The following is a 13,312-nucleotide window of genomic DNA, read 5'->3' on the forward strand; positions in this document are numbered from 1 at the left end:
CACAAACTGGTCCAGCCGTACAAGTGCAGTCCAGTCGCACAAAAGCAGCTGGATCGCACAACGTTATTATGTGTACATTGGGCCGTAGGTTATTTTTGGGCCGGGCAGCCCAACTGATCGGACCGCACAAGTCCACTACGTACCATATGTTTGGGCTGCTTATGCTAGCTGAATCACACAACACAATGGGCCGTTTATAGTTGGGCCTAGGCCAATCGCACAAGACATTGCATGTTGATTAATTGGGCCGAAACCTTCATGTCTAAATTGTTATCTTTGGGCCGCTTACTGAATGGGTTTATTGTTTGGGCCGGGTATTGTTTGGGAAACATATAATGAATCGCACAAGTGTATGCTCTTGATTGTTTACGTGCATATGTGCTTGCTTTGATTGTTTACGTGCACTACTTGAACACCAAACCTGACTTGTATTACAACCATGCTAGGACGTGATTGACAAATTACTAGCTTATCTATACTCTTTGTGTATCTGCCGAGCAAACCAAGGTGAGTTCACACAGCCAAGGCATGGGATTCCCGGGTTGGGAATTGGGTTGGATATGATGAATGTGGAATGATTACTCGTACTTACGCATATACCAGACTATAGACCATCGTCCTCAGGTTAGTCAGGACACGTTACGTAAAGCCTACGTAACCCAGTATATTTGCCATATGTCTCCCGGGTCGGGACGGACACGTTACGTAAAGCCTACGTAACCCAATACCATTCACTGGCTTCCAGGTCGGAAGGCCACGCTGCGTAAAGCCTACGTAGCCCCCACGCGTACCACTGTCCTCGGGGAAGGGCACGTCACGTAAAGCCTACGTGACCCTGTACGTTTTCCTGTTCTCGGTAAAGAAGAACACATGGTCGGAAGTTAGTCTAGTAAGTACCGTTAATGAGAAGCCCTCATTAGCCAGGATAAACATGGGAAGCCCCCACCTTTAGTACACACTAGTATGGGAAGCCCCCACTAGCTATACTTATGCATGTTATGAACTTATCTCCTGTGAACTCGCTCAACTAGTTTGTTGATTATTTGCTGCATGCCTTGCAGGACCTTAGGTATACTTGGAGCTTGCACCAGAGGAGAAGCGGGTCGTTGTGGACAAGAACTCGTGAATGCTTATTAAACACTTTTACATTCACACCTTGATACTTATGCTTTGGGTTTTACATTTAATGCTTCCGCTACTTAAACAGTGTTTGGTTTTGAACACCAATTATGTCTTTGATTATTATTAAATGCTATGTTTGATATAATTGGTGGCTTGATCCTGGTCAGTCACGCTCCCAAGCGGTGGTACTCCGCGTGTGGGATTTTGGGGGTGTGACAGGAGTGCCTCTGATCGCTTCCAGATTGGTTAGATGAGATTGCAAAGTGCTGGTGGATCGAATACAAAAAAGAGTTTCGGATTGGAAAACGAAATTTTTGTCGTTCGCGGGCAGGTTACAGCTGGTGAATTCAGTTCTTTCGTCTATGTACACATACTGGGCTTCTGTTTTCGTTATTCCAGCTAGTATTGCAAAAGATATTGAGAAGATCATGAAGGGCTTTCTATGGGCGCAAGGGAATCTAGCTCCGGGAAAAGCTAAAGTAGCATGGAAGGATGTTTGTCTTCCAAAAGCTGAAGGTGGTTTGGGTATAAGGAAAGTTACGCAGGTGAATAAAACGCTAATGGTTTTTTACATCCTCAGCATAGTGACGGAAAGGAATTCGCTGTGGGTGGATTGGATTAAAAAACACAGGCTTAAAGGTAGAAGTTTCTGGGACATAAGACTTCAAAGTAATGCGACCTGGGGGTGGCAAAAGTTGCTTCAGTATAGGAATTCCATTCGTGAGTTTGTATGGAAAAAGATTGGGAACGGAGAAAACACGTCGCTTTGGAGTGATACCTGGTGCGATGCTTGTCCCTTGAGTTGTCATGTGTCATCAAGAAGCATGGCATAACAAGGTTTGTCTATTTACTCAAAAATGGCTAATGTAATTCGAGGAGGTATATGGCAATGGCTAGAAGCTTGGCGGGATACCTTTCCAATCTTGTTTCAATTAAATCCGATTTCGTTGGTGACAAATAAACAAGATGTTACACTATGGAAAGACAGTAGTGGTAATCTTAAGCCGCCCACTTCGAAGATGGTATGGGAATCTGTTCGTAGCCGAGGGCAGGAGGTTGCTTGGTCTTTGGTGGTGTGGTCGAGTTTTAATATTCCGAAGCATTCTTTTCATAGCTGGCTGATTTTTCGAAGAAAGTTATGGACTCAAGACCGGATAAGGAGTTGGAATTGCAAAGTGACGGGATCCATGAACATGATGTGTTGTATGTTATGTAACAAGGGCATGGACTCTCACGAACACTTATTCTTTGAGTGTGAGTATTCGCTGATTATTGTATGGACTTCTATTAAATCTAAATCGTCCATGAAAGAGATTCAAGGTAGCTGGGAGGATATAATGGCATGGATGATTCCAAGATCAAAGTCGCGATCATTGAATGCGGTGATAGCTAAGCTCATTGTCAAAGTTGCTGCATATTTCATATGGCAAGAGAGAAACGCTAGATTTTTTAATAATCAACTAAGACCTCCTGAACAAATCACAAACATTATTGAGAACATTGTCAGATTGAAGCTCCAATCGTTCAAGTACAAAGACACGACTCATGTTAGAAGAATCATGGAGGAGTGGAAGTTGGATACAAGGAATACCTTCAAAGAGAATTGATTTGCTTTAGTATTCTTTTGTGTTTCCTAGCTTTTAGGTTGTTTGCGAGTTGCTTGTTGTTTTTTTTTTGTTTACTCATATGAGGCATGTCTCATAGGAGAACTAGAGGAGTGACTTGCTTCTCTACTTGTTTTAATTTGTGTTATCAATAAAATCACCGGGGTAACCCTTTACCCAAAAAAATATGCATGGTAACAGAGATGAACAACATTAGACACCCTGAACTGAGAGCAAATAAAACAAACATTAGACAAACTGAATTTTAATTTAGACCATGATATGTTGATTGACAATTATCCATACTGGATCTGCAACCAATAACACTTTAATCTTCATTTTTGTTGCCAAAGACAAATCCAATTTAACAAAAAGGTAACTCCGTCTACTCTAACTAACAACCAACTGATTTTTATTCCAAATGGAATATTGCATATTGTTTTTCAAATAAGTTAATGCATACCAAGTTACTTTTCGGTTACAGAGAGACGTTTTCTACAACAATAGAGAAATTTCATTGGTTACATTGTCGGCAATGTTTAATTATTAAATTCCATTCTCATGAAGATATATTGTGACTAACCAAAAAACTGGAGTTGAAATCCGAGTGTAAATCCTATAGATTACATATGTATAAAATCTAGCTAGCTGTTGATGTTAAAAAGATATTAAATTCCAATTAAAAAGTTCCTTGCTTCTTTTCCGAGTTGAACTTCTTGGCTTCCTCGCCCATTAACAATAAACTTACACTTTTTTTTATATATAAATCTGATCAATCATGTTTTTTTTTTTTTTTTTTTTTTTTTTTTTTAAGGTGTGAATTATTCACGAATGTCGGGAGGTCATACATTGTCTTAATCGGGTCCGTGCTAGAGAGCCCCTCGCACAATAGATCCTCAATTTAAACCCTTGAATGAGAAACCCCTATCACCCAGACTCGAACTTAAGATCTGGAGAGGAAAACTCAGCTGATCCCACCATAGATAGAACTTAAATACCCGTGACCACCACTACCGCTACATATTGTTGTGATCAATCATGTGTTTAAACTTTAAAACCACCTGAATTTCAATTTACAGTAGCAAAACAAAACAACCCTTATTTGATTGCAGACACCTTCGTCTTCCCCACAAATACTTTCCATCACTTCACTTGAATCAATGTCCACCATTTCCAACAACCAACCACCACCACCCCCTAACAAAAACCCTTCAACAAAACCCCCAAATTTCTCCCAAATCTCATCCAAAGTGTCACTAAAACCCACCACACCAAAACCCCCTCTACTTCACCAAGGCCATATAGAAAACATCCACTTAATTTCCTTATCCAAACAAGGCAAAACCCAACAAGCATGGGACTTCATTACACAAATGCACACATCCAATGTTTCTGTACACCTTCAATCATACGATTTCTTGCTCAAAACCTGTGCCGACTTCGGCCATCTATCAACTGGGATGCTGGTTCATCATCATATGAAAAGCTTTTATAAATCCCCACCTGTTTATATCCAGAATCGTGTGCTTGAAATGTGCTGCCGATGTGGGAGTTTAGTGGATGCACGCCAGATGTTCGATGAAATGTCTGAGAGGAATTTGGTGTCGTGGGGTATGATTATATCCGCGTATGCCAAGGCGGGGCGTGTAAAGGAAGCTGCGAAGTTGGTTTCGTCGATGGAGAGTGTTAAACCGGATGTTTTGATTTTTGTAAGCGTTTTGCAGGCGTTGGTTGACTCTTCGGGTATATGGCTTGGTAAGCAGATACATTCGATTGTGATCAAGCATGGGTTTATTGGTGATGTGAAAATGGGTACTGCGGTGTTGAATATGTACGCCAAGTGTGGGTGGTTAGAGGGTGCGAAACTAATTTTTAATCAGATGAACGAGAAAAACGTTGTAGCGTGGACCTCGTTGATGGTTGGGTACATGAAAGTCGAGAAGAGTGTAGACGTTGTAGACTTGTTTTTTGCTATGATCAACGAAGGCATTGAGTTGGACGAATATGTGTTTTCGATTACCCTAAAGGCTTGTGCTGCCTTGAAGAACAAGGAAATTGGGCGACAAATTCATGCATACGTGTTGAAGCTCGGGATGGCACATGAAGTTTCGGTTGGAACGCCACTTGTGGACTTGTATGTGAAATGTGCAAGTATAGAATCCGCTTCTCGAGCATTCAATTACATATCGGAACCAAATGCGTTCTCTTGGAGTGCGTTAATCACAGGGTATTCACAGGCCGGTGAGTTTGACGAATGCTTAAAAATATTCAAGAATTTGAAAAGTATGGATGTCGAGTTGAATTCGTTCATTTACACTAGCATCTTTCAAGCATGTTCAGCCATTACAGATGTTAGTCTCGGGTCCCAAGCCCACGGGGATGCTATAAAACGAGGTCTTGTTTCTTATCTATACGGAGAGAGTGCCATGATTACCATGTATGCGAAATGTGGCAGGTTAGATGACGCCCGTCAAGTATTTGAATCCGTTCAAAAACCAACCGATAACGTTATTTGGACTGCTATAATCGCTGGTTATGCTTACCATGGTAACGCCCCCGAGGCCCTACGACTTTTTAATCGTATGCTTTCTTGTAATGTGAGGCCAAACGCGATAACGTTTGTAGCCGTTTTAACCGCGTATAACTATTGCGGCTTGATCGAAGAAGCCAAACAGTGTCTTGATTCCATGAGTAGGAAGTATGGTATGGAACCAAGTATTCATCACTATAATTGTATGATCGATATATACGCACGTGGTGGGCTGTTAGACGAATCATTCGCGATGATAAAAAGCATGCCGTTTGAGCCCGATGTCATGAGCTGGAAATGCTTATTAGGGGGCTGTGCGGTTCATAAAAACTTCAAAATGGGGAAATTAGCAGCTGAAAACGTTTTGCTATTTGATCCGAATGATACGTCGGCTTACGTTCTCATGTTTAACTTGCACGCGTCTTCTGGACAGTGGGAAGAAGCGGGTCGGGTTAGAAAGTTAATGTCTCAAAAAAACTTGAGAAAAGAGGTGAGTTGCAGCTGGATGTATGTTAACGGTAAAGTGCATAGTTTTGTTGTGGGAGATAGACATCATCCACAAGCGAATGAAATTTACACAAAGTTAAAGGAGTTTGATCACTTGAAAAACGCTAAACGGGAAGTGTTGTTGAGCGCAGAAGAAGTTGGAGGTGATGGTGTTTTGTCGGAACGTAAGGAACAACTTCTTGACCATAGCGAACGACTTGCCATTGCTTATGGTCTTATTTCAACGGGTAAGGGATCACGTATAACGATCTTTAAGAATCTGCGCGCTTGCAAAGATTGCCATGAGTTTGCAAAGCATGTATCGCTGGTTACCGGACATGAAGTTGTTGTTAGGGATGCTAATAGGTTCCATCATTTTAAATCAGGGGTATGTTCTTGTGGCGATTATTGGTAATATATTGTTTATTGTCATTATCTTTTTTTTTCGGGTTTTACACGAGTTCACAAACACTAAGTTTTATGGTGTACATCCACTCTTGAATTCTAACGCTCATTGTAAAATAATGCAAGTGTATTTGTTTCACTTAAACTTTTGTATCTTTTAAGTCGCTTGAGAATCTTTATAAATCTAACTTGCTAACGAATACATGTCGCACGTAAGTTTACGAATACATGTGACACTAGGGACCATCGATGGGTATCGTTAGCCCCCATTTGTAACGCACATAAGTCTGTGTTGTGGGCTTGGTCCCAACCACACCATTTTGAGTGGGCTCAGAAGGGGCTTTGTTGGGCGCTTGGGCTTGATGACGTGTGGTATCTTTTGTATTGTTCTATATACAACCAATCATATTTAGCCACCTCACCTAGTACCACATTTCTTATAAAGCCTAACCATAGTCACATGGAACGCGGTACGCTCCGGTACGCGGTATGAAAACCGATACGCAATTCGGGCCTTTCTAAAAATCGGTACGTTGGGGGGTAGGTTCATTTGGGAACGCTAATTTGGTACGTGGTACGGTGTATCCTATGGCGTACCACCACACGTATCATATATATAAAAAAGTATAAAATAGATCTTTCATTAAATTTTCAAAAACATAATCAAAATTCAAAACAGAAACTTCATAAAAGAAAATTGTTAATTGTAGTGTGACAATTTAATGGCGGGAAAAAAAGTGTTCAGTTACCTCTAATATATAAAAAGCGGGAAAAAGTTAATGGATTTTCAAATTCTGGTACATGAATCTGGCTGTACCGGAACGCCGGCCACTACAAACGGAAACGCGTTTCGGATTAATTAAAAACGTGTATTCACCGATTGGAACACTATTATGGTACACAATCGGGAACGGTCCAAATGAGCGATCCGGTACGCGTGCCGGAGGCGATTGGGACGACTTTGTACCGCGATTCGATACGACCGATCTGATATGCGATACAAAGGTCTTTTAGCGTTTCCTGTGACTATGAGCCTAACTACACATCCTTTCTACCCCTTGTATCAGGCCTAGCCTATGTGGTGCCATGTGATGTGACTTATCACTTTCTTTTTTTCTTCATCTTAAAAGTCCCTTCATCATTTTTATTTGTTTTTGTTTCTTATTTTTCTGTTTGAGTAAACTTCTGTTTTGCTCCCTGTGGTTTGGTCACTTTAACGGTTTTGCCTCAAACCTTTAAAAATAGCCATTTTACTCCCTGATGTTTTCGTTTTGTTGCCAGTTTGCTCCCTGCGGGGAGCAAAATGGAAAAACAAACAATTTGGATGGAGTTAGAGGCAGGGAGCAAACTGGCAAAAAAAACCGAAACATCAGGGAGTAAAATGGCTATTTTTAAAGGTTTGGAGCAAAACCGTTAAAGTGACCAAACCACATGAAGCAAAACGGAAGTTTACTTTTTTGTGTTATTTTGTTTTTACATGTTGGTAGTTTTTATCAAATGTGGTTTTCTTTTGGCTCAGGCATTACCTAATCTTATGTGATTTTTAATGCAATTCATAAAAAGACCCCACGAAAAAGATTTAAAATTAATGGTGTTTATATGGCCAAACAACTCTTAACTAGTTTTATACCCGTCCGGTGGACAGGTACTTTAACGTAATAATATGGCAAGACTAACTTTCTCTGAATTATAAACAAATCTGACAAATGTTAAACAGAAGCGCAACTCTTTTAGTTAACGTAAAAAAGCGAATGCCAATGGTAAAACAACAACATGATTGATGGGCAAGGTGTAACCATATCAATAGTGTGTATAGTAGCAATAATAGCAATATGAATCAAAGGAATTAAAAAAAATTCAAACTAAGTTGCAATAATAGGAAGTGTACACCCTGTTGAGGGAGTTTTAACAAATAGATCATTGCAATATAGTTAAACCATGAAGTTCATTCTGGGACGGATCTAGCTTTGAAGTTTGATTTTGAGTACTAAGAGAAACCCTTACCTCAAGTATTATATCTTTCCCACTATGCTGATTGCTCGTTTCATAAGAGATTGGTAATCTTGATTTCTTGACCTCTTATCAATCTCACGGGCTCTTAGTACTGGAAGGGGATGCTAAAGTGTCTTGTTTGTGCCACTATGATGTCACACCCCAACCGATGGCGGAATCATCGGGGCATGACACTGAGCGAAATAGATTGTCCAGAAGTTTTCATAACAATTATTATCACTATTCAGTTTAAATAACACGTCCCATACCGTGTCCCAAATAACAAATAAATTATTACAGATAACAACCAGTCAAATACTCTGTTCCGACAACTCAGATTTAAACAAAACAAATAAATATTGTTCAAATGCTCCTAAAGACCCAGCCTGACAAGATCTACAAACCTATGCTCTAGTTGCTCTTTCCTGACAGACAACTATTTGTTGGGGGCCTCTAGAGCTTTATTCTAGCCTCGCTTTCCTAGCAAGCAAACATCTTAAACACCTGTCACATACGTTAAAATAAAGTCAATACATAAAATGTAAAGGTGAGCATACAAGTTTGATAATAGCATATAGAGTTCGAATAGTTTACGCATAACCAGCACGTACACAGAGGAAAACGAAGCATGTTAATTATCGACATGGACCTATCGATACCAGTGACTGTGGGTTGACTGTCCGGGACAGTTCGCATTACATGATTACCACCGTAATCCATGCAAGTAATTGTCCTTAACAACCCCCGTGTGAACGGGTGCGGAGTCCAAACTATAGTACTACGTCGTTAAGGCAGGTAGACAGCATTCCACGTATAAACACAATCGACAAGCATTCATTTAGTCACGTAATACATGCATATTGGTTAGCGTTCAAATAGTTTGAGTAGTGTGATCGTTTGTGTTTTGATATAAGTAACGTATGTAACACCCAAAAGTGCTAAAAGCAAAAAGGGATCGAGTATACTCACAGCGATTGATTGATGGATTGAAGGGAGCGCTTGAGAGTAGCGTTAGCCTGAACAGTTCGATAGCATAACGATGAATATACGTAAAATGGAAACAAGTGTAATGGGTCGAACAGCCTGGTCGATCGAACAGGAGGTTCGATCGAACGGGTTGTTCGTTTGGCTGGAAGATCCGCTCGGGCAGTCTGTTCGATCGGCCGGTAGGCTCGATCGGCTGGACTGTTCGAGTGGATTGTTTCTTCCTTTGAGTAGGATGTGTTTGTGTATGATGGTTTGACCTTTTGAAGTTTTCGTTGTAGTATTTGAGAACACTGAAGTGTTCTTACCTTTCAGGTCGATCGATCGAACGGTCTGTTCGATCGGCCGGCTTAACCGATCGGTTAGGAATTTCAGTAGTAGTCCTCAGCAGGATGTCACTCGATCGAACAACATGCTCGATCGAACAGCATGCTCGATCGGGTGGCATTCCTATACGTCGAACGAATTGAAAATCGATTAAGGGTTGAAGCATAGTATCTCATGATCCGATGAGTAATGTTTACCAAACGGCTCGTTCGATCGAACATCACCTCGTTCAATACTATACTTCATAAAATTGTCAAGATGTGGGGCCATATGTTAGCCGATCGGCTGACCTGGTCGATCGACTGACATGTCCGATCGGTTGGGCTGTTCGTTCGAACAGCCTAACCGTTCGGCTAGCATCCTGACCTGGTCGGCCTGTTCGTCTAACACTTGGCTATTCTGATTATTTGACGTTATATTGAGGTAGTTTGACAACGAGCTGAACCATGGAAAATTCGTTCTTACTTGTTTCCCCTGCTCGGACAGGAATCACCCAAGTCCGGCCGGTAAACTGTTCGGAACGGTAGTTTGATGTTTAACCCCAAATCGGTGAACCTCGTTGATAGAACCCGAATCTTGAACCACACAACCATTAGAATGATTAGTGAGTGGGTTCAAGCTCGGTTTCTACCAGTTTGAAGGCATTGAGTGTAAAAGAGTTGAAAGAAAGTTGGAATCCTTCTTCCAATCCTTCACATCGTGTAAATGTTTAGATCTTTGATAGATCTTAGCTTGTTCATGTGGAAATCGGTTAGATCCGAGCTATTCATGGTGGATGGAGGCCAAAACATGATGTTCTTGAAGAACACCATGATGACATCATCCTAGAATGCTTAGATCTTGATGATTTCACGGTTAAAAATCAAGATTCGAAAGATAGAAAGGTGTGGGAGCATGTTTTGATCAAGAAAGTACAAGATTTGGTAGGAATACTTACCGAAATTGGAAGAAATCTGAGAAAAGGTGAGGAGCACGAGCTGGTCGGTCAGATAGTTTCCAAAAGTGGAAAGAATGACAATGACAGCTCTATTTATAGGCTCCAAAAGAGGAAAGGGCTGGCCGATCGGCCAGGCATCCCGATCGGACAGCCTGCTCGATCGGACAGTCCGTCCGATCGGCTGGCTGTTCGATCGGCTGACAGCCTGATCGATAATTATCATTCGAATCAGTTTCAAATTTTTCATAATTCTCAAATTGCAGTTTTCGCTCTTCTACGTTAGGGTTTCATTCAATGGTTTTTTTCGATGGATCCACAGAGCAGCACTGGACGAACAGATGTTCATTTTGAAGAAACTCGACCGATCGGTGATCATGCTCAATTATCTGCATATTAGAGAGTTTCGATTGAGGATGTTTTAAATCCGTAACCTGCAAATCCAAATCCAAATCCAAATCCAAATGCAAGTACAAGTGCTGTAAACGAAGAGACGAATGGTAATTATGTTAATGCTGATCTTTAAATTGTTCGTAGACTTGTTTTGTTTAAATTATGTTGTAGCTGTTTTTTAAGTTTGAATGTTGAGTAAATTTTGATTTGAAAGCAACATGTATAAGTTCGCATGTTATGAGTTTTTCAATTCGCATGTGATGTTTATTCTGTTACGGATTTTCGCATGTTTTGTTACACCCCCAAAATCCACCCTGCGGAGTATCACCGCTTGGAGGTGTGACGTGACCAGGATCGAACCACCAATCATATTGAACAACATAATTAAGTAAATAAAACCAAACACAATACGATTGGTGACCAAAAGGAAGTAAACCGATTTTAGGTTAACAACGGAAGCATAAAACATAAGTTCAAAACATAAGTCCATAGTTCATAAGTTTAAAGTCCAAAACGTAGGTTTAATAAGTTCATAAGTTTATTTATTAAATACGGGACATATCAGTTCGCATCCCACAACGACCACCTCTATATGCAAGCTCCATAGCATCTAATAACCTGCAAAGCATGTAATAACGAGTCAACAACAAAGTTGAGTGAGTTCACGGTTGGTTGTCCATTTTAGAGTTGTTTCCAAAAACATAGTTTAATCTCATTCGGCTATCCAGCCGTGGGGGTTACCCCATAGTTCAAAAACGTTTATTAGTTAACCATCCCATGTCCACCTTCCCTGGCTATCCAGCCCGGCACTTTGGCCGTGGGGAGCTACCCCAGTATTTTAAACTACCAGACTCGTTTATCATACCGACTACTAACAAAAGAAATCAATTGTGCCCTAGCGTCGGTGTTCTATCACCACCGACGTGCCATAGTCCATTAGTACACGCCCGTCCGACTGGCACGGTGTGAGGTTTGTTAAACCTAATAGCGCTATTAACTAATGACCCGCTCGCCATAGCCTCGGCGATTAAGTCGATACAAAAAGGGAGGGACTTCGCTGATAGAGTTCTAGTCCAGTAAGTCTAACACGTCCCAACAGGACGAGGAATTTACATTCCTGATCACGTCTCAAAGGACGAGGAATCCCTATTCCTGTACCCATTCCCATTCCCACCGGGAATTTACCATGCTTTGTAGAAAAGTGTGAACTCACCTCGGTTGCTCGGTTAGATTCTCAAATATCGCTAACAGTCAAGGTCGGTCAATCACGTGCTAGTATGATTTACAGTTAGTCATTTAGTGTCTTACAAATAGAGCACAAAGTTCCTACACGTATCTATCACACAGCATGCATTACTTTAACTGTTTATGCCCGTATATATATACTTCCCATCCATTCCCCACTCATAAGTATACATACGATAGTGCACGTAACACATACAACATGTTAGATCATTCACAGATAGCATACTCGACATTTAGACACGCAAGTCACAACTTATATAAATTCGGCATTAAAATTCAAAACCGGCTGTTTTCGGGCATTTAAATAAAATAGTTAAATTATTCCAAAAAATCCCCAATTTTTACAGAATGTCTTAAACGTTCCAAATTTTGTGTAAGAATATCGGGGTCCGGTTCATTACCAGTATTTTATAAAAATTCATTTTCCGGACTGAACTCAGATTTATATTTTTCTGACCACAGTCCACGACATAATTTATTTAAAATTCATCGAGTGTCCGATCTACGAAATTCCAGTGGGGTAATTACAAATACATCGGTGGTCAACTATGGTATAAATTTCGTGATCAGGCTCCACACAGATTACAAGTTATAACAGAAAACAAGATGCACTTTTTCAGCAGAAAAACTGCAGCTCTAGCTGCTGTTATGAAAAGACGCTTTTAAAATAGTAAACGGAGTCCAAAAATTATGATTCCGGTGCCATTAGAACCGTATTTCCTAATATCACATTTTTGACTCGAAATATTAGTTTTTCGTTGAGTTTATGACCTGTTTACAGCCAAGTGAAGTTGGCTGTAAAACTTGGACAGATTCTGTTTTCACTCTTTAACTTCCTAGTTCGTGTTCGATTGATTTCCGTTAGCAAGTTTATTAATCACAACAACCTTAAACATCAATACTAACCAGCAAAACATCAGATCATCAACCAAGAATCATAACAACACAAGATCTACATGATTTATACACATAACTTTTCTTTATCCACACTTTAACACATTATGTTCAAGACTTGTTCATGAGCTTTAAAGTTTCTTAACTTTTTATCATTCTAACATCTATTAACCACTTAAATAACATAAGGAATGAGTGGATCTAAGTTCTTACCACTAGCTCAAGGCTAGGGAAGTTCGAGTGTAGAGAAGTGATGGTTAATAGCGAATGGAGGAGGTCCTTCCACTTCCGAGAGCACCGAGCTTTGTTGTATAATCTCTAGCACCCTTGAGTGTATGGAAAATGCTTGATTGAAGACTTGATGATGGCGGTGGTGTGTGCTATGGGGTCGGCCGA

General features: G+C 40.5%; 2 protein-coding genes across 2 annotated transcripts; both read left to right on the plus strand.

The window, feature by feature from the left end:
* Positions 1-1,979: 1,979 nt before the first annotated feature.
* LOC110902083 lies at positions 1,980-2,729 on the plus strand. Its single transcript, XM_022148823.1, has one exon. The coding sequence runs from the start codon at positions 1,980-1,982 to the stop codon at positions 2,727-2,729; it is 750 nt and encodes a 249-aa protein (XP_022004515.1).
* A 951-nt stretch (positions 2,730-3,680) lies between these two features.
* On the plus strand, positions 3,681-6,292 carry LOC110899926 (pentatricopeptide repeat-containing protein At5g13270, chloroplastic). The gene has a single exon (XM_022146819.2). The coding sequence runs from the start codon at positions 3,887-3,889 to the stop codon at positions 6,155-6,157; it is 2,271 nt and encodes a 756-aa protein (XP_022002511.1). The 5' UTR covers positions 3,681-3,886; the 3' UTR covers positions 6,158-6,292.
* The last annotated feature ends 7,020 nt before the right edge of the window (positions 6,293-13,312 follow it).

Source organism: Helianthus annuus, chromosome 9 (genome assembly GCF_002127325.2).
Source record: "Helianthus annuus cultivar XRQ/B chromosome 9, HanXRQr2.0-SUNRISE, whole genome shotgun sequence".
Classification (NCBI taxonomy): Eukaryota; Viridiplantae; Streptophyta; class Magnoliopsida; order Asterales; family Asteraceae; genus Helianthus; species Helianthus annuus.

What these genes read in the sequence shown, in the direction of transcription:
- LOC110899926 (XM_022146819.2), top strand. Translation starts at nt 3,887, where the DNA reads ATGTCCACCATTTCCAACAACCAACCACCACCACCCCCTAACAAAAAC.
- LOC110902083 (XM_022148823.1), top strand. Translation starts at nt 1,980, where the DNA reads ATGGCTAATGTAATTCGAGGAGGTATATGGCAATGGCTAGAAGCTTGG.